Here is a 27,356-nt window from a genome sequence, read left to right on the forward strand (position 1 = left end):
CAGAAAACTAACGACAACTGACCACTTTAGATTCATACATGGGAAAATTTATGTTTGAACACACATAAAATGTACAGTGATTTCGGGATTGATTTGGATTAAGTATGAAGCGGATAAATAGAAATCCCATGCACAGTTTTAATTGTAATAAGGTAATTGCACATTACAGACCGTACACTTTAAAATTTACAGTTGCATAATAAATACTATTTAATTAAACCACGATTTTAAAATTACTCAAAACAGGAAACTGGGTAAAAAAAAATTATTGTAGGTTACATTATTTTTCGCAGCATTTGTCTATTAAGATGCGTTATACATATGCAAATTAAGCGTTCACATAACTTAATTAATTAAGTAAAAACTACATTATTTTTCTGCAATACACCTCTTAACAGTTCCGATTATCTCATCTCTTAATCTCAGTTGCCCGGATGTACGAGTAAATTCCGAGCAGCTGATAACCAGAGGCCATTTCTGTTCAATGTTGTATATAGAACTGTGTAAAGCGATTGTTGAAATTTGACGATAATAATGGCAGATTTAAATGATATGACGCTTGACAAGTTTAAATTATGGTCGGTGAATGCATTGAGAGTGTATTTGTCACTGAGGAAAAAATCAATCACGGGAAACTTTGATGAAATCGCCGCAAGGTAAAGTGACAATTTGTCATTCTTTGTCTTTGTTTACCTGAATTTGAGATGTTGATATCTTTTTTTTTTTAACTTGATTTTAATACTTTATGAGCTATTTATTCGTGAATTAGATTTATATGGTATGATATATTTAATAAATAAAAGGACTTTTGGAATCTTGCATGCATTTGAATGATTTTTAAACCGATTTCGTACAAGTACACGGATATGCATACATGTACATTAAACTGTGCAGAACGCGATGTACGTCACGAGGTTCAAGTGTATAAATACTGTCAGCTACTGACACTATGTTGTTTTAACAGCTTTTTAAACATGTAGTGTACATGATCATGATAATTGATCGGCATTTAGATGACTATTTCTGGACACCGTTTTAATTAAAATGCAATGACATTCTCTCAAACAAACCACTACAGAATGGATGCAAGTATCAACTATTGAATTTTATAAAAACTGATGGATCATTGATTGAGCTTTGACATTTTCATGGATTGAATTTTAACATCAATATCACAGTAGTTTACAGAAATTCAGGATGTACCTTTTCTTAGCAGCCAACGAGATAACTGAACGGACTTATTGAAGGAAGGTTACCACTTTGGCGTGAAATCACTAGTTACACAAATTTATATTTATAGATCTTCAACGATTGAAATGAAGATTTTATTTTTTCACGCTATTTTAAAAATGTCTTTATTATATATTTTTCAGGGCCTTCATTGCATGGGAAGAAAACATTGCGGTAGATTTAGTGGCAGAGCAACAGCAAATGCAGCTTCTTGCAGAATACAAGGCCAAACTGAACATAGATGGGGAAATAATTGAAGACCCTATGACTGTTAGCAAGGGCTGGTTGTCGGAAAAAGTTGGAATGTCAAAGTGGCCATCACTGTATATAGGTGATATTTCAGAGTATTTGCATACTAACCAACCGAAGGATTTGATAAGACGGGTCGTAAACGAGTACAAGGAAGGCAAGGCGTATCGCTACTTCACAGGCGAATGGGTTAAGGAAGTGTTTTACCATGACATCAGTGAAATTTCTGACAAATGTGTGTTTAAGTCATCGGTTACACCATCACAGGCTATAAACAATAAAGCCTACACTGTTTGGCTAGTTCTAAGAAAGGACACTAAGGAAATATTAGGTGGACAAGTGCTCCAAGCCTACTGTTCCTGCACAGCAGGTATGCTTGGTTCGTGCAATCATATCGCTGGTGTTCTGTTTCGGATAGAGGAAGCAGTGAAGACCGGACAGACTCTCAAATCTTGTACCAGTAAACCATGCGAGTGGACTGTTCCCAAGAAAAAAACAAAGGTGAAGGCCGGCCGTGTATCGGATTTTTTGTTGAAAAAGACCAGCTTATCAAAGCTTAAAGTTGATAAAGAAAAAGAAAATGAAAAAGCAATCAAGAGAAGGAACTTCACGCCATTGCGAAGTGCACAACAAAGGAGCGATAGTGACAGTATAAGACAGGACTTGTATGAAACCTTGAAAGATAAACTTCCAGACTCTTGTGTCACTTTACTGATGGAAAAGCGTAAACCTAAGTCAAACATCCAGGAACCATCTGCAAATATGCCGCCTTCATTAAAGGATGTTGCAAGGAAAATAACTATGTCAAATTGTAATGATCATGAGATAATGAAAACCAAGTTATTGAATGAGGTTCAGTTATCAGACGGCCAGTTAAATGCCCTGGAAAAGGGAACAACAGGACAAAGTGAATCTGAGTGCTGGAAAGAGCAGCGCCACGGAAGGATTACAGCCAGTAATTTTCACCGGATATCGCGTAGATCCCAGTCACTGAAGGAAAACTCAGATGAAGACCCAAGCTCTGTTATTGGCCTTGTCATGGGAACCTCTCCAGTGATTCAGACGGTCGCCATGAAACATGGGATTTCCACGGAACCAATAGCAAAGCGAAGCTATCATCAAGAAAAAAAATCTGAACATAAGCGTTTTTCTGTCAAAGAGTGTGGGATGTTCTGTCTCAAATCAGATCCATACGTTTCAGCCAGTCCGGACTTGTAAGTCCATTGTGAATGTTGTGGTTATGGAGTTTGTGAAGTGAAATGCCCAGAGACAGTAAAAGACCAAAAACCTACACCTGACAACATTCCATATATTGTTGTAAAAGATGGTGAAGTGTCGTTGAAGAGGAACCACCCTTACTTCTATCAGATTCAGGGTCAAATGGGAATAACCGGGAGGAAGTACTGTGACTTCTTCATTTTTACATTTCACGGGTCAATGTGTTTAAGAGTTAAATATGATGAGAATTTTTTTCTCGAGATGGTGCAAAATTTAAGTTGGTTTTGGAAAACCTTCATTGTGAAAGAACTATTAAAATCAAGACAAGACAATGTTTTGTGTGAGGCAAAGGGGGTTAACGAAAACAAATAGATGGTTAAGATGCAACAAAAAAAGTAAAACATTCAGAGTACAGCTAATGAATCGCACGATATAAGATATTTAAGAATTAAACGGAACTTCACAGATTGTACCAACATCTTATCTTAATATCATGCACTATGATGGATATTATCTGTTATACAAAATGACATTAATTTTATTAAGATATTTCTTTGCATGAATAGCTGAAGCCTCTTTATGTGAATAGTTGTGATGAACACATTATTTTGCAATACATATTTGAAAGTATCTTGTTTTTACATTATCTTTCCATATGTGATGAGAGCGTCTTTCACATATAAGCCACTGTGAAAAGGGCGTTTAATGCAGGTGCATAAAGTGTTGTCCCTGATTAGCCTTTCAGACTGCAAGGCTAATCAGGGAAGAAACTTTCCGCATAACTGGGTGTTTGCTAAGAAAAGACTTTCTTGAAACGAAAAATATCATAAGCGGAAAGTGTTGTCCCTGAATAGCCTGTGTGGACTGCACAGGCTAATCTGGGTCGACACTACGCACAGGCATTAAACCCCTTTTTCACAGAGCGGGGATCATATATACTGCATATGGCCAGACAGACAGAGTGACTCATATATACCACCTAAATGCAGTCTTGTTGTTGTTAAAAGGGGCTTTTTATGAAATAAAATCTGTAGGCCGAGGAAATAAGACGGTAATGCTAAATTCAAAGACCTCTGTTGTTGAGTGGTTTAAGCTCGCTGACTTCAGACCACTTGCCTCTCACCGCTGTAGGTCATATTCCTGCTTGGTGTAAAATCTTACTTGTTAGAAAGCCACCAAGCTCAGCTGGCCAACAGAAGCTTGATGGCTAATTAAAATTAAAGAACACCTTTTTAAGTTGACTTAAATTTATATGAACTTTATTTTTACAATAATACTTTTATAGTTATACATAATTGACTAGTTTGGCTATTTTCTGTTTTCTAATAAATAAATACTGATACTTCTTTTAACTTAAACATGTAACTATGTCTTTGAAATTATCCTAATATCACCATGAAAGATCTATAATACAATGTTTAATACTGGCAACAGTTTCTAAACTTCACTTTTGTTTTGTTCTGTTACATCCATCACATGTAGGATGTCTCTTCATTGTCTGTTTTCATTTGTATATCGGCCCTCTCAGATTTGATATTCCACTGCACACTGTTAGAATATCATCGGTCTGTGGTATAAGCGTAATTGGAAGTTCTCCTTGGATAATTCTGAAAGTCTTTAAACGTCGAATCACCTGTTCAATAAGAATACGGGAATTTGCAATGTTTTTGGTTTTTTCGAACAGCGGCTGATGTCATTTGGGATTGTCCGCAGCGACCTGGTGGCACATACAAAGAAATTGACCGAGATGAGCATTCCTCCAAAATATTGAAGCCTTTATCAGCCATGATCATTGAATAAGGGGGTAGTCTGTCTAAGAAACCACAGTCCAAAGTCAATGCTTTGTTTGAAATTCTTCCAGTATAAACTGGTGACACATATGTTATTGCACTGTTTGGGGCACATGCGACGAGTACTTTTAATGTAGTATGGTGTTTGTAGTCGCTCCATGTAATACATTGCATCTCAACATCCTTCGGCGTCTCGATAAAAATTTCTGTACAATCTATTATACAGTTCAAGTCCTGAATGTGTTGGAACTTCCTCGGTTTTGATCCGATTAATGTCTCTTCGTCTGGCATAAATACTGTTGTACTGAAAACTTTGGCACTTGCTTTCAACCATGCATGAAATATTCGTCCACACAAACATTCAGATATTTGGAAACGATTTGCTAGATCACGACCAAGTAAACCAAGGCGGAGGCGCATTAGCATCAGAAGGAACTCAGCTCTCGAACTTAACTTTCTTAGCGGTCCAAACCTAGCTTGCTCTTTCTTAAAGTTTCGAACCTTGGACTTGTACGCCTTAACACCTAACCATCGTCGATTAACTAACGGGGCTATTATGTTGTGAAGCTTTTCAAACACAGTTAATGATTTAAAACCAGTGTAAAAATTCACATCGTCATCGGTTTTAAGAACATTGTCTACATATTTCTTATTTCTGAGGTTTCTTAGTTCTTGTCTCAGTTTAGCATTTTCTGCAGTAAGTTTCTGTATCTTGTCTGCCATAGCCGAACCCATTATTAACATGCACTGTATGACCATAAGCAGCACAACCGGGAAAGACGACATGAAACTGGACTGTTTCAAACATTCTTCTTCGGGATCTGGGTAATACGGAGTGGCTACAAACAGCTCTTCCTCCGACTGAATGGATAGTACACGGTATCCAACCTGAACAGGTTTCTCTTGTAGGAAGAGTATCCTTTTCACTCGTGATTCATAACCATCATAGCCAAGGTTGAGGGTTGGAAGTGGATTCTGAACAGTCGGCTGACCTTCTACAAAATGGTTACTGCAAACCCGACTATCTTTTCCCGGTGTCCAAAGTTTCGACCCATTTTTCCTTCCAATTAACTGTTTCCACCGCTCCCGTCTTTCACTGTTTTTGATCTTTGTTGGGAAGCAAAAGAGCCTGAAAACATAAAATACAGAAAAAATTAATATTAAATAAAAATATACTGTCTAAAAATAGCGAAATCGTCCTTGAATATTTATTAGTAGTACTGACTAGCGCAGCCAGAAAACACACGTAAAAACTCTTTTCAAATAAATACCAAACTTTTTATTTATAACATATTTATCATGAAGTATCACATTTCATTTCCCCCTCCCCCCCCCCCCCCCAAAAAAAAAATATCAGGTGATACGTTTCGTACCTGTACGTCTGTGCAATGGTACGCTTCGTCGTACATTCATTTTGTAACGTTTCCTATTTTATTATTTGGCAATAAATTATAGCTCCGTAAAGAAAATTTAGTTGAATCAAGGCCTATAAATCAGATTCAACGACGGCGAAAGAGTATTACTCAACCAGCAAAATTTGCCGAGTAACGCCACCCACCCGCTGTAAACAAATGTTAATATTTTATAATTTACCTGAACGGTGGATCACATTTGCAATCTTTCTCTTTATGAAGGCAGCCACATTGTGTACAAAGTTGTTTTTTCCATTTATTCAACCAGTACGCTGAATTAGAGCAGTTAATAACAGCACAAGTCAATGCCATTGTTCGATTTGTTTTTCTCGTCAGCTGAAAATCTTACTCGTGTTTCAAGATCGACAACTCTTGCACGACTGTTTAGTTTGCGCATGCGCTCTTCGGAACTGTTCAGACGTGTATTCCTATCTGCAATCTGAATTACCGAGCATTATCCACCTTCTTAATAGTTTGTAAAATAATAACATATGTTTGATACTAATTCTAATATTTCCTGACATACATGTGTATTCGACTTGATGTAAGTTATAAACAGACATGGTATGCTTCCAAGTTTGACCTTTTACCATAAAATCCAAGTAAATATCAAATATTCTTATCAACCGGAAGTTAAATATCCCAAAATATTTAAAATGGTTAAACAATAACCTTTCTCAAAACACTTTTCTTAGTTGGCTTATTGAGGTTTTATAATCAAGCAAAAGATCATCGTCAACAAATCCAGGGCATATGTACTTTGAGATAAAAGAAGTCTGCCGTTATGCAAAATTGAACACTTAGATTACTAATGATTTTAATATAATATTTAATGTTATAATATTTCAAATATTTAAGGTTTTTTAATATATAAATAAATAAGTTTTTACTATTATACGTATTTGACACCATTCAAATATATGCTTAACTAAATTATGTCAGGAGTGCGTAAGCTTACGAGGCAATGGAATTGTTAAAAATGATGTATTTTGAATCGTTTAAATATGCATCCGGACAGCTCTTAGTTTAACAGTGGAGATATGTTTGTATTTACAAAGGCCGATCAGAATAATCTACGCCTAGTAAAATATTACACAATTTCAATCAAATTTATATAAGCCTATTGAGCGCACACTAATACCGTTAAACGTCGTATATTGGTATCGCAGTCGACACTATCATTTTCGCAAATCAGATTGTTCATCATTCTTTTCGATATTTACGCAATTCACTCAAATGGCGAAATCAGCACGAGCCCTGCACAGATCCGTTGCATCACGATTCGCGGGATCAAAAAATCGCCATTAAGATATTACTTGGAAAGTCATTTATGTAATTATATAATTATGCATAAACATAGTTTCGCCGTCTTAAACACGTACTAACCCACCTTTTTTGTAAACTGTTACATGTTTTTTTTAAATTGTTAAAATAATTTTTTATTTTCTGTAAGACAAAGTGGATTGCCGAATTTAGTTTATATTTAAAAAAATCTACCTTCAAAGAAACAAATTTAGAGAAAATCATGTAAATAATTTTTCGTGATAAAAAGCTGGCGTAACTTACGCTTCATGTACGACGTCGCAGCATCCTTACGAAAGGCGTGGACTTTAATACTTGATTACTGAATAAAAAAATATTGGCGAGAAGAACGTTGTAGTCTTAACTTTTGGTCATAGAATGTGTAGTGCATTTGCAAAAATATTGAAAACCTTTCTCTAAACTAAACCAAATCATTTATGTTTTTTTATATGGCTACAATGGTTGATATAGGTCAGTTATTATCTGTGACAAGTTCAGGGATTGTATAAAAGTCCATGTGAAAGGCGTTTAGTTGACTGCATTAGCCTTGATCAAGTCAAATTCAAAGACGGGGTTTTATCAAGTTTGGCCCGCGCAATGATGTAAAACCTTTTAACGTTTGATTTTTGGAAAGTACGGTTATTGTTTTGCGCACTTCAACAACGCGATGCAGTAACGTATTATCGAATCATTTATAAATAACTCGTTGTTGTTATCAGACTATCCAAATCGACAGATACAGCTAACTGCGACGGATCCGTTACATCGCGGTTCGCAGGATCCAAGGATCGCGAATACGATATAACTTGGAAGGCCATTCATATAGTTATATATGCGTAAGCTTTCCATTCTATCAGAGGCATCTTGACCGCTGGTTCCGATGCAGTCTTACGTTTATGGTAACGTGATGAGAACGAAGAGAGATATCTAAGAATGCCTAGTATTCAGCTATTGCGATGACTTGGCCGAAGGTTTGGGTCAGATAAAACTTCAAACACTGTGTCAGAGATGCATATATAAATTGTGCATGACCATACCATAAAAATAACGAATATAAAGCTCCGCTATGCTGTGTGCTGACACAGTTCTACTGTATTTTGACGATCAACACTAAAACAAGTCTTATGAAGACGATACTAAATATAAAGTATAATTAGCCAAAGTGCAATACATGTAGATGGAAATGATGTCATATGAAAGTTGGAAATTATAAATACTTATTGCAATACGCTTCTCTTTCGTTTTGATAAACGACTTCCTTTATAGCGGTTGAATAAGAAATAATGAGCACATTCTTTATACCGTATTTTAGCCAAATAAGGATCTAAAATAGTTTTACTTAAATAATAAATTAGCAAAATAGGTTGCAACATTGCATATGATGGTAAGATATTAAAATATGTATCGCAATACATTTCTTCTGATTTTACTAGACATTAATCAAGTTCCTTGTCGCGGTTGAATAGTGAAAAAGGAACCAGTTACCTATTCTTTATTCAATCCGAATACGAAGTGGTCTTTCCGTTCTTAGCGAAAAGTTAAATTAAACAAAGTGAACCGAATGTAAATTTAAATCGTTGTGAAAATTGTACATTAAAACTACATATTGCAGTGCACACTTTATTATTTTTCATTAATGATTACTTAGTTCCGGCTTGCTAAAGAAACAGTACCCGATTCCATATTCCTTATTAAATGCAAATAAACAACTGGAATCTTCTTACTTACACAACATTTAAAACGAACACAGGAATACTACTTATCAATTCAAATTAATGTGCGCGTAGGTTGGATTTATTTATACAAAGATTTTATAATAATAACACACTTTTTTCGCGGCTGAACAAGAAAACAAGCCAGATTACTAACTTGGGCGTAGAACTTGTCATGCCCAAGACCGTTGCCGTTTTATAAATACCATCTGAAGGACCCTATACGTCTGCCAAGATTTATTGATGCCTGATATGCCTTTGCCCTGCTCGAACAAGAACACGCATATTCGCTGTTACAACATGAAACAAAAACACGCTTTTAACACGTTCTTTAAATCGAAAATATATTAACACGGTCTTTGAATCGAAAAAAAAATCAGATTGCTATATTGGGCGTAGAACTTGTCATGCCCAAGACCATTGCCCTTTTGTAGATACCCTAGGAAAGACCCGATACGTCTGCCAAGGGTTATTGAGGCCTGATATACCTTTGCCCTGCGCGAAAAAGAAAACGCATTTTCGCTGTAACAACATGAAACAAAAACACGCTATTTCGATTTGCAAATTAGATCTTTGAATCGAAAAAATATTAAGGCTTTTCGATAAAGATTTCCAGTAAACAAGAGCCACAGGGGCCGCTGCTCCGTGTGCAGTCGCGTCTTTATTTTGACAACAGCGACGTCCTATGGACGTCAGCGTTGTCCAAAATTTATGTGAATGTCTAAAAATATACCGTTGGTCTGAACGAGCGAAACAATTATTTGCATTCGTTAAAAATACAGAGCGCAACAGTTGCGCTAACTTCGGCGTATTCCTAGTTACTGGTTATTCAAACCGAATAAGGAACTGATATTTTCTTTAATCAAAAATAAATTAAAATAAACCAAATAGTACTTTGTTCAATTAAAATCTTTGCAAATGTAGGGCATTAAAACAATTGCCATCCATTCGTGTTATCTTCTTATTTAGTTCCTCTTTTGTCTTGGCCAAAGGAAAGGGTCAGATAAAACTTCAAAAATGGTTTCACACATAACAATAAAACAATATTACTACGACCAAATAATACGAATATAAAGCCTCTCTATGTAAGATGCCTATCATAATAATTTCTAAAAGTATCCGAAAGGTCCCAAGGTTCCTCTACCACACTTGAAGGTTTTAACGAATTGCCTCTAGAGTTTTCATTTATTTTTTAATAAATGCAAACTATGTGCTCAAACGCACACAACTAATGTGTTTTCTTAGTTTATTGCATAGGTCGAAATGCGTTTTCTTGTTCTTTAGACAAATGGTTTATCCGGCGACTTTTAACCTTGACATAACATCAAGGGTCGCCGTAACCGACAAAAGGTCTCCGGTCTCGATGGTGACCAGCCCTACGCCGAAGTTAGCTCAATATGTTCCCATTCCTTATTTAATCGCAAAAAAGATCTTGGTTTTCATTTTACACTGTTAAATCGAACAATGTTGGAATAATATTTTTAATATCCAAATTACATTTAATTTGTATTATTTAAATTTACAATTGAGTAATTAATACCGGTTCTTTATTCGGTTTGAAAAAGCAATAGGGAACCTTCTTCAATCGCGAAACAAATGAATACTGTTATCATTTAATAAAACCCTGCAAATGTAATGCACATATAATGTTACATAAAAAACGTAAACACTATTTATCGTTATACATATATTGAATGTATTCGAATTGCTTGGCATACACCTAAGTTTGTGAATAAGATGCATCTTACATATTAATTGGGTACCATTAGGTGATATAGTTACATAGCAACATTTGCTTATTTGTTTGAATGTTGAACAGGGAACTGGTTCCTTATTCGTTAATTAATTCATGAATCAAAAAAAAGTTTGTTTTGTTTTGATTTTCTTTAGACTTCTTAGTATTATGTAATTGTAAAGCGTTTATAAAAATTGTTGAGCTTAAATAAGCAATTAGGAACACGGAAAATGGAACCAACTTACTCTCTACTTATATGAATCGAATATAAAGCCTCTCTATGTAAGATGCCTATCATAATAATTTCTAAAAGTATCCGAAAGGTCCCAAGGTTCCTCTACCACACTTGAAGGTTTTAACGAATTGCCTCTAGAGTTTTCATTTATTTTTTAATAAATGCAAACTATGTGCTCAAACGCACACAACTAACGAATTCCACTAAAACCGCTATGTCAAACATTGCAGTAATAAGTGTTTCTAAAAAGAGGTTCAAGATAGAAACAAGTATGGTATATAAATATCTATCACAATTTTTTTTTTGCACGTGCATACTATCTATTCAAATTCAAACTATACTCTATAATGAATAAATTAAACATCTTTACACACACACATACAACCAACCACGAGATGGTTGAATCGGTTAATTGATATCTAAACATATTTTAGTTTTATTCTTATTTTATTATCTGCGTTTGTACTTTCACTGTGAGATTGTTTGTTTTTTGCACACTCTGACAAAAATAAGATTTATTGCAGCAAGTTGTCATAATGATTATCTAGAATAGTATTGTGGCATGAGTACAAAATATTTTTTCCTTGATCAACATAATCAAAATAGGCAACACCACATTTTACTGAAGATAACTTTCGCTTTGTTTGGACATCTTTGTACCAGACCATTTTAATTCTAATGTGCGTATTGTTATAGTGCGCACTACATAATACTTTGGCGCTTAACAATATAATATATTGTTCTGCAAATAATCAAGCAATTAGTGGGCTTACTATTATGTAGTAACCCAATAAAATCACCTTGCTTGTGTGTTCGTTTCACGATGTATTCGCCAATAAGTTTGAATTATTTCGCCCGATTAATTAAATGAAGGCAGAAAAAAGGATGCTAGTGCATTGCTTCTTTACTAATAAAAACTGCAAAATCGAGTGCAACATGATTTCTGAGCATTCAAACCTATAATGCTAGGTAAGTGTTTTGCTCTCACCATTTGTTTATGAAGATTTCATTAACATGCTATTCACCAAAATCGTACCGCGATACAAAATATATAATATTTTTTTATATTGAATATATCAATGTACCGCGATATACCAATATATCGGTATATTATTGCACAGCTTATACAACACTCATGAACTTGCGATGTGCATCGTAACAACAAAATTGAATTGAAACTTAGTTATAACTGTTATTTCAACATAAAGCAGTTAAATAAAATGTTGTGTATAAAATATGTTTCTGTTTTAAGCTTATTTGTATTAATATCGACATCAAACAATTCAACAAGCAATAAATTAAAACAAGAGCAGCGTTTATGAAACACTTCACCCCTTCTGCACTTGAAGTCACAAAGCAGCTTAATACGAAATTTAATCATCAAGACGACGTAACGGTCCATTGATATTTGACACAGTTACGGGCCTTGGGCAATATCTGAAAGCGTTTTGGAAAAAAAATCCGAAAGTGTTATTTTAGATAACGTTCCTAAGTCCAAGGCCCCTAACTCTGCCAAATTTCAATGGACCAGAACGAAACGCACACTTCATCTGTAAGTCATGAAGGTAGACTCCGCACCAGCTATGAGGTCAATATATGAAAGGGTTTATGAATAAACTACTTACAATGGAATGCCGAATTGACAGACGGATAGACAACCGAAAGACAGACGGACGTACAGTCCGACTGCTTTTCGCCAGCCTAAAGGGTCACAAAAAGGTGCAAGATTCATTTTGCTTTCTCGCAAGATTCATGTTCTTTTCTTAAGAGTTATGTTTGTTTTCTCAACTACGCTGTTACATTTGTTTGTGTAAATCGGGTGTGTGACCATTTTTTACACATTATTCTTTTTTAATTATAAAATTCAAATATATAAACAATATCCATGTCATACTTGGTTTTTGAAACGTCTGTAAAAGATAATTAAATGAATTTATTAACATCGTTTATGTCTATGACGTAAGTGAAATTGAAATACAAATGTACACAACACCCTCGCTTAAGTAACACACTGTTCTTTTCACAACGATTTACTTTAACGTGATTTATTTAACATACTTCAACTTAAACAAAATATGACGGGGCAAGCAATCGCATTTGTATAATTAATGTTCTCTTTTTAAAAGCGCTGATAAACAGGGATTATACAATAAACAAATCAGACAAACGGCATAAATAGATATTTTAATAACTGTTATGTCTGCACAATACATTTAACAGAACTGTTTGAATGAAAAAATAACGACAGTCGTAAAACTACATTTTTACTTTGAATCTTCAAAAAGCTTAATCAATGTGTTATTTCAACATTGTATATCACTTGCATTTACAGAGTGTGGCGGGGTCCTGACAGATTCGTTTGGCGTCATAACGAGCCCCAACTTCCCGTCAAATTACCCAAACAAAGTTGAATGTACCTGGGTCATCAACGCACCAGAGGGCTACGTGATCAATGTTCATACTTGACATTTTAATTATGGTTCAATCAACTGACAAAATGATACTTGTTTACATTTCTGTATGGCATTTAATAAGAAAAGCAGATTAGATTCAAATAACATTTGAAAATTAAACCTGATATAATATTAATAATTTTTATTACAGTGTTACATTTACAGGCAATAATTAAAACCATGTAATCCAAGCGACAATGTGTATTACATACACGAAGTTTCACCACAATAAGTTGCCACTTAATTATTTTTCTTTTGTGTTTACAGGTTTATTTTACAGAATTTGAGCTGGAGTTTAGTTATAACTACGATTGCGATGATGACTACATTGAGCTCCTCCAAGGACCTGACGCCTCCTCTCCGTCCATCGGGAAATTCTGCTGGACAGTGCCACCGATTGTATTTAAGTCGCAGTCGAACTCTGCCAGTATTGTCTTCTCCACAGACTCCGACGTTAGTGCGAGGGGTTTCAATCTGACGTATACATTCTCTGTGCAAGGTAGGACTCATTATAAGCACCCTTTTGCGTGTTGATTAAAACAAATGTTCTAAATCAAAATCTATTTCGGATCTATAAAACCGTCGCACTTTCTTTTATTACCTATATTTTTCTGATATTCATTTCTGAAAATGCATATGCAATCAAAATTTATCAGGTACACATTTCTGGTTAGTGTGAAAAAGTATATCTAAACATAAACAGTTCTCTAGAATTTCATGTAAATATTTTATCCTGATTGACAGAAGTCGAAAATGATGCTTCATTTATTTATGTCATTATGTCCTTTATTCATTCATCAATGTAAACATGTTCCTATTTTCTATAATATACAGAGCTTAATAGTGATTTTATGCTAGTTTGAAAATTAAAATAACGTGAAAATATGTGTTTCAGAAGCACATGGACTTTCAGCTTTAAACCAAAGTCATCTTTTTGACGTTAAGTAACAGTCACATCGACGGATCATGGTTATTACAAATAACATTACTGCTGTAAATCGCCTTCATTCATATTTACATGACCAAAATATTTGACATGTAGTGGTGAGTTTTACTAACAAAAAACATTACATTACTGCCCTCTGATTTAACATTTACCAAACAGCGCTCCGAATTGCCATATTGTTTGAGTGTTCCTATTTTTTTTAAATAGCAAATACACATTACTTTGCTCATCAAGTTCTACTAAAACCAAGAAAACCGAATTCTTAAATACCATTCAATAATGTAACCGGGTCGTATGGACTTGTTCATGTTCTGCTACTGACAAAATAGAAAACTCTATGATCCTGGACATCGATTGGTGTTATAAAATTCATAAATATCAATACAATATCGCATTTATCAACGAATCCTACATGTAAGCAACAAACCGGAGTCATTGAAATGCATACTAAGAATGGATCTATTACTGTCTTTGAAAACATATTTACGATTTACGTTTTGCTTGTATTGCAACGTGTTTGTGTTAAAAAACAACGAAAAGCTATACAAGTTTTTAAAGATGCTGTGGTATTAATACTTATGATAAATACCGTAATTAAAATAATACAAATATTGCATTGTCGATCGATTACGGGGTTGCAATATGTGTAACGTCCATTGATTTAACGACTTATATCACGGGCTTGAAAAATACCACTCCGTATAGTTAAAATTACTTATATAATTATGAATTGGCACTTTATTAAAATTAATTGCACATGCTCTATTTTATTCTAAAAGTAACACCAATGCTCTCGTTTACCGACGGGTTCAAAGATAAGCATTTGAAATACCGATCCTCTTGTCCTGCAATTAATGGAATAAAATTGAAATCTTCGACCGACAAATATATTGTTTTGTCGTCAGTCGTGGTACTGCAACTTCAAGTGTTTATATAACTAAATGGATGAATTACGTTTGGGGTGTTTATTCATTGTCACAGTTATCTTTCTTGGATGAAATCTGTGCTTTTTACCGGTTTACATGGTTATTCACCCAATAACGCAAATGCAATTGTTCATTTACCTAAGGCATTCATTTGCCAGGTTTTATGACCTTAATACGGTATTGAAAATGCATGTTGGAAGTAACACCAGATAAGCGAAATCAGGGAACACATCTGGAAAAATAGCGCTGTAAAATGTTTTGTTCGAAACTTTATGCAAATTAATTATTTGACGAAAATCCGAAAAAATGGATTCACGAACAATTATTATGTTGAGCCCAAATGGGGTTGTACTAAATTTTAGAGTGTCCAAAAACTATGAGTAAATGCGGTACATAAAATTCGGGTCAATCGATGTTTTCATTATTTAACATCATGAAACATTCATTTACAGGTATCATTTATTTGGGTTGTTATGAGGATGACATCCTTGATGAGATCGTTTACGTTAATTATAAGAACAACACCCCAGCCCAGTGTTCAAGAAGCTGCATGAACTGGAAGTTTTTCGGAGTTAAGGTTGGTTGCAGATTAAATGTAGCACACGTATAGCGTAGACGTTTATTCCACACAAAGGTATAACATGATATAAATATAACCCTTAGGTAGGGAAATTAAACATAAGGCTTAATTCCTAAGTTGTTGTTTTAAATTTTGTGTTAACTTTTGTATTATGTTTGTGATTGTATGAAGTATAACATACGAGAGGCGCCCCCAGAATATTTCAACAAAATCTGAATACACCTGTAGACAGTACGGTGTGAAAAAAGCATGTGCCAATTGCTTTTACGCTTTCTTTTTCATATATAATGTTGATGTTTCAAAATGTATATTCGTCATTTATAGCATGGTGCGTCGAAAAGAAGTGATACAATTGAAGGGATAGTTGTGGGGCTTTTTAAGACTAAACAGCGTATGGGGTTATTCAAAATGAGTTCAAAGCAATGTGGTATTCGATTTCCTTATTTTTCATGAAGAACGTTCGTGATAATATAGGATATCAACTCCAAAATATCAACTATGGCCTTCCAATTCCAAAGTTTAGACATCATCGAAATGAGGCCAACTTGGACGTCATCAGAAAAATCAATCGCATGATCTCCGAAGCTATTCTGCCCGCCCAACGAGAGATGTCTCCCATACCAGGCATCTCTAAATGTACTGTATGAAACATAATCACCAAAAAATATTAAAAGCTAAACAAAGAAAAATATGAACATCATCAGCTTAATATGGCGAAAATTAATAAGAGCACCGCTAGATCATGGCACTTATATATAACGTTCAGAGATCGAATATTGAAGAACTGTGTTACTTCTTATAAGAATATGTTGTATTCAGGTGGGTCGAATGGGCGAAAGTTTGCTACATAAGAAAAGGGGAAACATTTCGCGACAAACTTACGACCGTTAAGCTGGACTCTTCCGCCAATAGTTTCGTGGCAAGAGCTGGTGCCACTTTATAGAAGAAAAACCAAGAATCGGTTTTTCAACGAACGAACTAAATTTAATTGCAAGTTGTACTTCAATAATATATTAAATCCTAATCCTCGAAATGACGTAATGAAACTGTTTTCAGAATGTCGTAAGTCAATGATTTTCCATCATGACATGGCCAAAACAAACACATTTAAACATACCTTACAGTTTCTTAAGAAGGGGAAAGTGAACTGTATTGACCATGATATTCGGATGCCGAAGTCTCCGGATGCTGCGCAAGTGGACTTTGGTATAGGAAAATCCTTAAACGCTGTCGACAAAATCGCACTGATGACTGTGATCAAGCTCTAAATAGAATCTTAAATGGTGGCAAAAAAGGTGTAAACTTATTTTCGCATGTCATTGAATCCATATTGAACACTTACGTCAGTAAAGGTAATGTTTCATTTCTGTCACGTATTGTGTTCAATAATTATCTTGGCGCCTCTCGTATTTCAGCTTGATAATGGATTCAATCTGCAGAAATATGTAATCAAGGCGTGCAGACATTCAATAAATAAAATTGGAAAAGTTGAAATCCCTTTGAACAATATAATAATTTGTCTATGCTTTCAATTAGTATGGGAGTTATTGCCGCTGTGGTAATTCGCTTCTTAATGCAACCCAAAAGCCAGAGTCAGAGTGTGCTACTATTTGTTCGGGCGACAGAAGTCAGCTTTGTGGCAGCTATACCAGGATTAACCTCTACAGACATTGGGGTACATGTTCTGTTTTGCACTAGATAATTTAGAACGTAATACGCGTTTAATCACTTGAGGCAATACATACGCCGTTCAAACGAATATATCATACTACGCTATTGAAATAGCATGCACTACGTTTTTCTGATTTTGACAGTTTTTCAGTTCTTAACACTTGTTCAGTTTTTTTATGCGTACCATTTTACATTTTTAACAGGCGTTTTGAGAAGGTGAATTGCAAATAATGCTATATTTATTAATAATATTTTTACTATGTAGAACTTAATAACGTATCTTTAAACCGGCTGTGAAAGTATTTCCACCTTTTAAATAATCTTAAAAGGTTTTTTATCCTCAGTATCAATTTAAATGGCAAACATTGATACATCTTTATTTTTATCAGATTAAGCTAAGTTGCAAATGATTGCACAATGATCCACCGCAGTATACGTTATTTACTATAAGTAGAAATCAACAAATCCCTGGGTTCAAACAACATTTATGTCGCATAAATATTCACGTACTAACACAAGTTTAAGGTAATTATTTAGAAAAAAACAATAAATTGCAACTTTGTTCATTTTTAATGTTTACCTTATAAAACTATCATATTTTTTTTACTAAGGTCAAGTTTTTTTGGTGTTTACATTGTATTTCTAATGCCTTTCATCAAAATGCCACTTTGGCAATGGGCCTAAGAGAAGAATCGCTTGATGATGAATAATTTATTTTAAACGCGACCATAGAGGAGAAAATGCTAACTCCTAAAAGCAAAATACATTTTGTACGGGTTACGGGGACAACCAATATCTATTTTTTGGTATTTTTTTAATTATATATACCGACAAGCAACGAACGTACTTTCACGCTGATTGTTAATTGCACGTATCCTTAGAATAACCTCACATTTTATGGACAACTTCTCCGGTGAATGCATATAACACGCGCGTATTTAAAATTGAGACATAATTATTCGGGTCCATTGTCATTACAACCTTACAACGTTGGAAACTATAATGTCTACCACAAGCATAGCAAAAGTTTCAGGAAAGATTATTTATTCATGTAATATTGGTTACTCAACCTCTGCAAAGGTTAGACGTTTATTCTGTTGATCCCAAAATAAAATAATAAATCCTCTAAAAGAATCAATAAAAGATACCAAATTGCGTTTTTACTATAAAATACAATTGATGTATTGGAAACCTTTAACAAACATGGAAATAAATGACACATATTGACCTAGTTTTGTGGTATAATGGGAATGTGTTGCAAAATCGCTGAGTTGCACTCGTCGTGTTCATACACTAACTATCAAATCATGAACACACCACACGTTTTCATTGTCAGATTGCCCAGTCGGAAATTACAGCATTAACTGTGACAAGCAATGCTATTGCCGTGAGGGCCCATGCGACAAGGTTTCGGGTGCATGTGGAAATGATGGCTGTAAAGACGGGTGGAAAGGAATAGCATGTAATGAAAGTAAGTTTTAAAATTATATTATTAAAACATACACGCACAAATCAAACAAATATCTCATATATTAAAATAGGGTATGTAGCGTCCGCATGTCATGCTCTTCAACAGAAAGATCATTTTAGACTCATACATGTTCAAATATATATATATGAACCCATGGTAGCGTCCGCATATTATACTTTAAAATCTGTTAACATATTGACCATGTTAGATTCATAAATGTGCAAATACATTTACGAACATGGACATGTACAGCAGTATCAGTGTAGATTTTGATTAATCATCTCAGCTGTTATGTAATGCACATAAAATGTAATGCACATAAACAGTGTAAATTCTATTAAGTTGTTGCATATGGACGACAAAACTGACGAAGATACGCTTGTTTAAGTTAAACAATTATGTAATTGTGCACGAAGTTTGCAATTTACACAATTTACGGTAAATGTGTTCTTGTTTGTTGTTAAACGAAACACATGTCAATCGTGTTACAAGAATTTCCACTTGTTTGTTTTTAGGCTGCGCACTCGGAAGCTACAGTGTTAACTGTTCCAAGCAATGCAATTGCCGTGTTGGCCCATGCGACGGTGTAACGGGGGCATGTGGTTATGGGGGCTGTAAAGATGGATGGACAGGAATATCGTGCAATCAAAGTAAGTGCTTAATTTCTATAAAATATACAAACAATCAAAAAACAAACGAGCATTAAACAACTATCTCAAATATGTACATAACATAAGGCTTTAGATTCGAACATGTGCATAAATATTTGTGAGCACATATTATTAACAGTGATTTTGGGGATTAATTTTGATTAAAGTATTTAAGTGGATAAATGGGCATTACTTGCACAATTTAAATTGTTATACGGTAATTCACAGTACAGACCAATCACTTACAAAACCAAGTTTGCTAAATTTATACAATTCCATTGAAACAACGTTTCTCAAATTACGCAAAACTAAACAATTGTAAAGTTCTTTTATTGTTAAACGACATACATTTATCACTGGTTACAGCCTTCTCGAAGCTTTTTTCTACAAAGATGCTATATAAATATTAAATAAATCGTTCACACATGCATAATAATATGTGTTAAATGGTTACAGAATGTTTCCAATGAAATTTGAGACTACCTGCCCCTGTATATACCATTGCCTCGATCATACCATCTGCTTCCATATTGATGATAATTGTCGCAATAATCAATGCTTATATTGATTGATTCAATTGCACCGTTGTTACGTTACTGTATGCTTCTGATTAAATACAGTCGTGCCCGGTACTCCTAGGCGTCTCAAAGTCTGCCATGTTTGGACACTGCACATTATTTCCTTACATTTACTTTTGTCATTCTTTGCATCGATCGATGTGATGTTTATTTCATTATAAACGGCATTATTTATTAGCAATTATTTGTATTTGCAATCTGAATTTCCAAACAAAATTCACTTTCTCATAAGTTAATAAAATACTTACAAATATTTAATAATAATGTATTATTACCTGACACAGTTGTGTAATCGACTTGATGTGAGTTATAAACTATTTTTTTGCAGATCTTGATTTAATATATATCGATTAAAATTATATATTCCCAGTATTATATAACATTACAATGTGATTTTGATCCGATTTATATAAGCCTATTAAGTGCATACGAATACCGGACAACATCGTACATTGGCATCACTGTCGACACTATCATGTTTGCAAATCAGATTGTTGTTGTTCTTATTTTCAATATGTACGCAAAGATCCGTTACATCTCGATTCGCTGGAACAACGGATCACGGATCTTCGCCATGCGAATATCCAAGCACAAGCTGATATTTGTTTTGACATGAAAGAAACAACAACAACTTTGATCAAGAGATCAAGATCATATTTATCAGTCATCGTTTACTTCATGGTCATCATCTTCATCGTCATCAGCATCAACATCACCAGTATTACCATCATCATCTTCTTTACCACCATCGTTGTCGTCGTCGTCATTATCAGCACACTTCCATCATCATTCATTTTAAAATCCCTGTAATATGTTATGATCATTTATGATCACGATAAATATAACCAATACAATTATTCCAATATTATCGTTATATTATGATTTAAACGCAATATGAAATTATAATGATAACAATGAAAATTTAACTCACTCGAAAAATTATCAGCGTGTATTGTGCACTGGAGGTCTTCGCATCCATGGGTGTTGAGCACCTAGTCTATCATCGAAATGACAGCGTTTGGTTCCTGGGCTTTAGTTCCATCTGCACCGATGCTCTCATTTTCGTCGATAAGAAAATTCAATTGACGTCTATAATTTTATTTCGCAGCTTCTCACAGGTCTCGCACACATCGTCTCTAGGGGATTCAACCTTTATATGCGGGATGCAGGCACTCCATAATGACTGAAAGGAGCTTTTTTCAAAAAACACACACCAGCCTCTGGACAGCTTGCTATGTACAGCTTATGAATGTTCATTTTCGTTGTACCGATGTGTATGTATATCGGTGCCGTATTGTCTCCCCCACGCGGAGCTGCAGTTTGTGGAATCGGTAAAGACCAGAGCATGTTTTGGTTTCCTTCCAGTATTTCCATGTCGGCATGGTCCCGGACCGGTCTTGTTCAATGACTGCCTTATTGATTTGAATGCACAGCGTCCTATGTCAAATAACAATCTGAACATGAATGTTCATATTTCCTGACCGCGGAATGTGTATTTGCCACGAAATAACATTCTATTTTTCCCACGCTTTGTAGATTCATTTGTGGGGCCTTTGGACAAACAGCCTTTAATGTACATTTCCTTTTCTTCCCTCGTCATTTCCCGCGTATCAAGGATGTGTTGGAGGCATCAAATTAATCGTTTCTAAGCTCATCCACAGCAAGATTCGTGGAAACGTCAAATGCTATCATCCTGTGAAAACGCATCACCGTCAATCATCACTTCTATAATCGTCAGTGGAGTCACTGCTTGATTCCGCAGGCTGTCCAGAAAAGAAGGACCCAATGCGGTTTTCCATTACAGCGCTACATGCACCTTCTGCCTGGTCATTGTCGTCATCGGAGGAGAGTTGTTGAGAATTTGCAGGCGTACATAATGGTGGTCTACCAAAAAGCTCAGAAAATATACTTTCGAGCTCCTGAAAACAATATAATTACGACATATCGATTCTATACTGTGCATCAAACATAAACTAAAAACAAATCGCCTCAATTTACATTACTTTAAAATACTTTTTTCATTTAATATTTGGACCTAAAATAATCATCTAACCAAAATTATAAACAAACTGGAAGCGAACTCTGTTCCTCAGCGTGGATGTGAGTCTGGCTTACCATCTGAGCTATTGATGTTGTCGTATTTACGCCTTACACAATAAAATAAAGGAATGAAGTAGAATCATTTTGCTACAAATAACATATTTCAAACCTCTGTCGTTGACTGTACACTAAACAAAATGTGTAATTTATGATTAATTTTGGAAAAAACCCATTTAATACCACAAACATATCAAAAAGGCAACTTCAATATACAACAGTCAAATTTGCAATAGTTTCAAGCAGTTCAACGTGAGACGAAGATTAATGTGCTTACTTCAATATCAATAAGTTCAATAACAATTGAATGGTGGTTAAATTGTTGCATATTAAACATGTCATTGCTGTATATTATTTTTGGGACCTTGTTTTGTAAAGAATTCGTCACACAAATTGCAATAAGATTAAAACCCATGTATTGCATACAAATGGGCGCCATTGTTATGATCGTCACTTTGTTACACCGAGTTTAGCATCAATATCGGTGTGAATATAAATATATGTATGAACAAATATTTAATACGTGCATAAATTTACCTCTATCTCCAACTCCATTGTTATCCAATACAACAGAAATAACCATTCCGTAAATCACAAATATAATTTAAACTCCGCGTAAATGCACTGAGTAAACTCGCATGTAACGACGTCATAATAAGTCGGATTTTCCCAACGTCATCACTAATGTCACTAATGCAGGTTTTGTCGTGGAACGGCTCATATATATTGCCGAATTTCGTAAATGTGATGATAACACATTCTTCAATCAAATAAACAGTTCTAGATTATTTCATTTAACTAATTTGTTCTGATTAAAAATTGGCGAAAGTAATTCTTAATGAACAACGTCGCATCATCATTGCAAAAAGCGTTGGCTTTTATGCTTGATTACTGAATTAAATAATATTGGAGCAGAGAACGTAAAAGTATTTACTTTTGGTTTAACACTTTTGATACAATATTACAAACATTTTCTCTTAATTAAAACAAACCTTGTATGCAATCTATATTGATACAATGTTTGATATTGGTCTGTATTGATCTCCGAAAAGTTCAAGGATTGTATTCACGTCCATGCAAAAGGCGTGTATTTGGCTGCATGAGCGCTGATTAGCTGATAAGATTGTGGAGCGGACTAGGTTTACAGCTGGCATAATGTTATTCACAAAGATAGGATTTTATCAAGTGTGGCCAGCGCAAATATGGAACAATGTTAATGTTTGATATTAGGAAAGCATGGTAATTGTTTGTCGCACTACACAAGCATGATAGATCTACATGAATGCACTTTTAAATAATTTATACATACCACGTTGTTGTTGTAAGACTTCCCAATTAGAAGTTACATCGTAAACTGTAACACAACCGTTACCACGCGGTTCGCAGTATCAAAGTATCGCGGTTTCGATATAACGTGTCATGTCATTCATGTAGTTATATATACATAAGCTTTCCATTCTATCAGAGGCACCTAGACCGCTGGGTCCGATGCAGTCTTGCCTTAATGGTAACGTGCTGTGAACATAGAGAGATATCTAAAAGTGCCTTGTATTCAACTATTACTTTGTTATGACCGAAGGTTAGGGTCCGAAAAGACTTCAAAAACTGTGTCAGAGACGGAAATAAAAAATGTTACGTTGAACGTAGCCAATAATAACGAATATAAAACTTCGCAATGCTAGAAGTCTATGATCCGAAGTTAGATATACGAAATTATTGCCTCCGAATCTTGAACTGATATTAAGTTTGTTCCTTATTCAGAAGCCTTTTTTGATATTTTACTATTGTATATGGTGTGTATGATATTTCAGCTTGATTTAATTATGTGGTCTGTCAAATTTCTGCATTCAGTAATATTGAATTGACGAAAAACACTAAAAAACAAGTATTTTATAGACGATAATAACGAACTGGCATTTTCTGACTAATTATACATTATATTTAAATAACAAGTACTACATATACATGAAAATCAAATGCCTTGTCTTACTGAAACATTAATTAAAAAGAACAAAAATATAGTATATATCAAACAAAATTATTGTAATACATTTAAAAGATAACACACTTTCTTCGATGCTAAATAATGAAAAAGAATCAGGTGTGCTTACTTTGGCGTAGGACTGGTCATCACCCAGACCATGGCCCTTTTTTCGGGTCCCAACGTTGTCCGAACTATATTTCAAGGTCTCAAAATATACCGTTGGTCTGCACGAGCGAGAAAAATATGTGCATTCCGTACGCATATACAGCGAAATTGTTACGCAAACTTCGCCTTGTTACTTGTTACTTGTAATTTAAACCGGGAAAGGACCTGGCATTTTCTTCATTAAAAATTAAATTTAAAAGGAACATTAAACTTTAAAAACAAATATTGCAATACATGTGTGTATTTTATTTAGTAAAACAAAGTTTCTCTTCAATGGCTGCAAAAAGATACCAGTTGCGTCACTTTTGGCGTTATATTTGCCAGCATCGAGACGAGAGTCGTTGTATAGGTCCCCTTGGTCCCAAATCGTGTTCTAAGATAAAAAGTCCACGGATATATCTTTGATCGGCACGAGTAAGAAAACGTATTTCAACTAACCATCTAGAATACCACGGCTGTTGTTTAGGTCCTCATGGCCCCTTTATCATGTACCAAGAATGTAGATCGCCGAATTTACTGTTGGTTCTCTCGAAAAAAACGCCGCACCCAAAAAATCTATGACGAAAACACGCTTTTACAGCGAGTATGATCATAGTTTTTTATCTAAAATATTCGAGCTTATCAAAGGAACTTCCCAGTACACTAGATACATCTTAGCCGCTGCTGCAGGCGCAGTCTCGAATGTATGATTACCTCAGCGAGGTCGCGATGACGTTAATGCTGTCCGAAATGTAGGCATTCGGAACGAAAACGGAGCAAAAAAGGTACTCTTAAATCGGGTTAGGACACTTCACCATCGAGGTCATTGCCGTTTTGTAAATCATCAAGGTCCCTGTGTGCCTGGGTTGAAGGTCGCCGTATTTACCGTTGGCCTGCATGAACGAGAAAATGCACAATCGCACTTACATAATCAATGAAGAAGACACGCCATTAAAGCTATTATGCAACTTTATTATATTAGGGGCACATGGACCGCTGCTTCCGGTGCGGTCTCTCCTTAATATTTACGTGTTGAAACCGCTGTGCATTTAATCATATCCCTTCGTAACTGTTAACTTATGCAAAAAAATAAGCTTCACAAAGAATATCTTGTATTAAGCTTTCACATTGTCTTGGCCAGAGATAAGGGTCAGATAAAAATTCAAGAACTGTTGTAGAAATAAAAATATAAAACATTGAACATAGCCAATAAAACTATTAAAAAGCTTCGCTATGCTTTATGTCTATGACCCAAATTTACGTATTCAAAATGTTGCGTAGGTTCGTCTTGTACACCTTAACGTTTAATGACGCTTAAAGATGCAGACTGTGCCATGAGTATTTCACTACGTTGTTGCTGATTTATTCTAGGCTAAATGTAAGGTCAGTCTGGATATCAAACCGGTTTAAAACCACAATCTTTAAAATGACCGTTCCAATGCGATGATCCCTTCTTTAATCACGTTTATGTTTAATTGTATATTTTATTGTATCGGAAATGGCAACTACTACTACTAATAATTCTACGTTTACATTGTCTACTGAAAATTTTTCTACTTTCTACTTATGCTTACATAAAGTCTAATATAAGACAAGAACAGCAACAGACGCAACAAAAGAAACAGCAGCGACAATACTTTCTACTAAAATAACAACTCGAACAACAAGAAAAACAGCAACAAAAACAACAACGATTGTTTGTTAGTCTACACCTATTTATTTAAGCTCGATTGTATTATATTTCAAAACTTATCGACTCAATTTCCTGGGATAGATCTAAAGAACGCTGCGCAGTGGATATCGAGTCCGTGACCTCACGGTCGCAAGGCGGACACCGTATCTAATACGCAAAGGCCTCCTGTTAAAGAACTAAAATTGTTATTTGAACAACTACTTTTACTAGTGCTAATACTACTACTTATACCAATTCATAATTCGCGTCTATTATTTGAAAAGGCATGCTTTATAATGTCGTTAAATATTGAAACATCCTATAAACTGTAGATTCTTGTAACATGTTGTAAAACACATTATGGAATAAATATGTTTAATCCAATATTGACACATCAATTACGATTTATAATGAATTCAACAGCCGATGAAGATAAAGAGCAATCGTCGACAAATATATGGATTGCAACGATGTTGGCATTATGTCTGCTAATAGTTGGCGTCACCACCACTGCTTGTTTGTATATCCGAAGGAAGAAAGGTAAGAATATAAATAAATGTATTGTATGCTATGTTCTGATATTTGTCAACGATAAGGGGTTGAACTTGTTTTTATGTAATTGAATCATGCATGGACAATTCTTAATTATGTTGCTCTTGTGTATTATAACCATTGCGATAATAACTTAACGTTATATGAACTTAATACGCCATTTTATTGTTTCCAATTCGAATCGCGATTCTATAATATTTTGATACCAGAATTTTTATCAAAAAAGTACACTCAGAATTCATATAAATAAATTACTCTTACTTCGTAAACATATTTTTATTCCAAATACAGAGATGAGGGCCCAAATAGCCGTTCAACTGTAAGTACATACGTTTCAAACACATTACATTACACATGTACCAATGTGGAGATCTAAAAATATAATATAACTGAAGTGTGAATATAAAATGATAAACTTTGTATTGAGATTTCCGTTATCGATATTATCTTGTAGTTGCAATATATATTGATAACAGCGTTATTTAATGTTTAGGAATGAACTAATCCCATCGGATATTCCACTAGGTGAGTTCTTCATATCATTCCAATACCAAGTCATATTAAATACACATTAAGCCATACGTCATTTATAAGATTATAAATGCTTCAATTTATTTTGTGCAAATGGACGTTTACGCCATTGGTTCTCTTAATAAACCGTTCACATAATTGTATTCACACTATTATTGAAACACATTTTTGTTAACTCAAATGATATGTTTAACCCTTAACAATCATTAATTGACAAC

The 27,356-nt window shown here is 34.7% G+C and overlaps 2 protein-coding genes across 2 annotated transcripts; one reads left to right on the forward strand and one right to left on the reverse strand.

Annotated features, from left to right (window-relative positions):
* Positions 1-387: 387 nt before the first annotated feature.
* LOC127882165 (uncharacterized) lies at positions 388-2,960 on the forward strand. Its single transcript, XM_052430639.1, has 2 exons — positions 388-656; positions 1,374-2,960. The coding sequence occupies exons 1-2, from the start codon at positions 535-537 to the stop codon at positions 2,695-2,697; spliced, it is 1,446 nt and encodes a 481-aa protein (XP_052286599.1). The 5' UTR covers positions 388-534; the 3' UTR covers positions 2,698-2,960.
* Positions 2,961-3,483: 523 nt separating this feature from the next.
* On the reverse strand, positions 3,484-6,261 carry LOC127882181 (uncharacterized). The gene is made up of 2 exons (XM_052430674.1): positions 6,081-6,261; positions 3,484-5,616 (listed from the first exon to the last, which is right to left on the reverse strand). Exons 1-2 carry the CDS (start codon positions 6,209-6,211, stop codon positions 4,335-4,337), a joined length of 1,413 nt encoding a protein of 470 aa, XP_052286634.1. The 5' UTR covers positions 6,212-6,261; the 3' UTR covers positions 3,484-4,334.
* Positions 6,262-27,356: the final 21,095 nt, after the last annotated feature.

This window comes from Dreissena polymorpha, chromosome 5 (genome assembly GCF_020536995.1).
Source record: "Dreissena polymorpha isolate Duluth1 chromosome 5, UMN_Dpol_1.0, whole genome shotgun sequence".
NCBI lineage: Eukaryota > Metazoa > Mollusca > Bivalvia > Myida > Dreissenidae > Dreissena > Dreissena polymorpha.

Bases quoted from the DNA above. Each gene is read 5' to 3' on its own strand.
- LOC127882181 (XM_052430674.1), bottom strand. From the start codon at position 6,211: ATGGCATTGACTTGTGCTGTTATTAACTGCTCTAATTCAGCGTACTGG. The intron at 5,617-6,080 runs GTAAATTATAAA...TTATGTTTTCAG, and splicing joins AAATGTGATCCACCGTTCAG to GCTCTTTTGCTTCCCAACAA.
- LOC127882165 (XM_052430639.1), top strand. From the start codon at position 535: ATGGCAGATTTAAATGATATGACGCTTGACAAGTTTAAATTATGGTCG. The intron at 657-1,373 runs GTAAAGTGACAA...TATATTTTTCAG, and splicing joins TTTGATGAAATCGCCGCAAG to GGCCTTCATTGCATGGGAAG.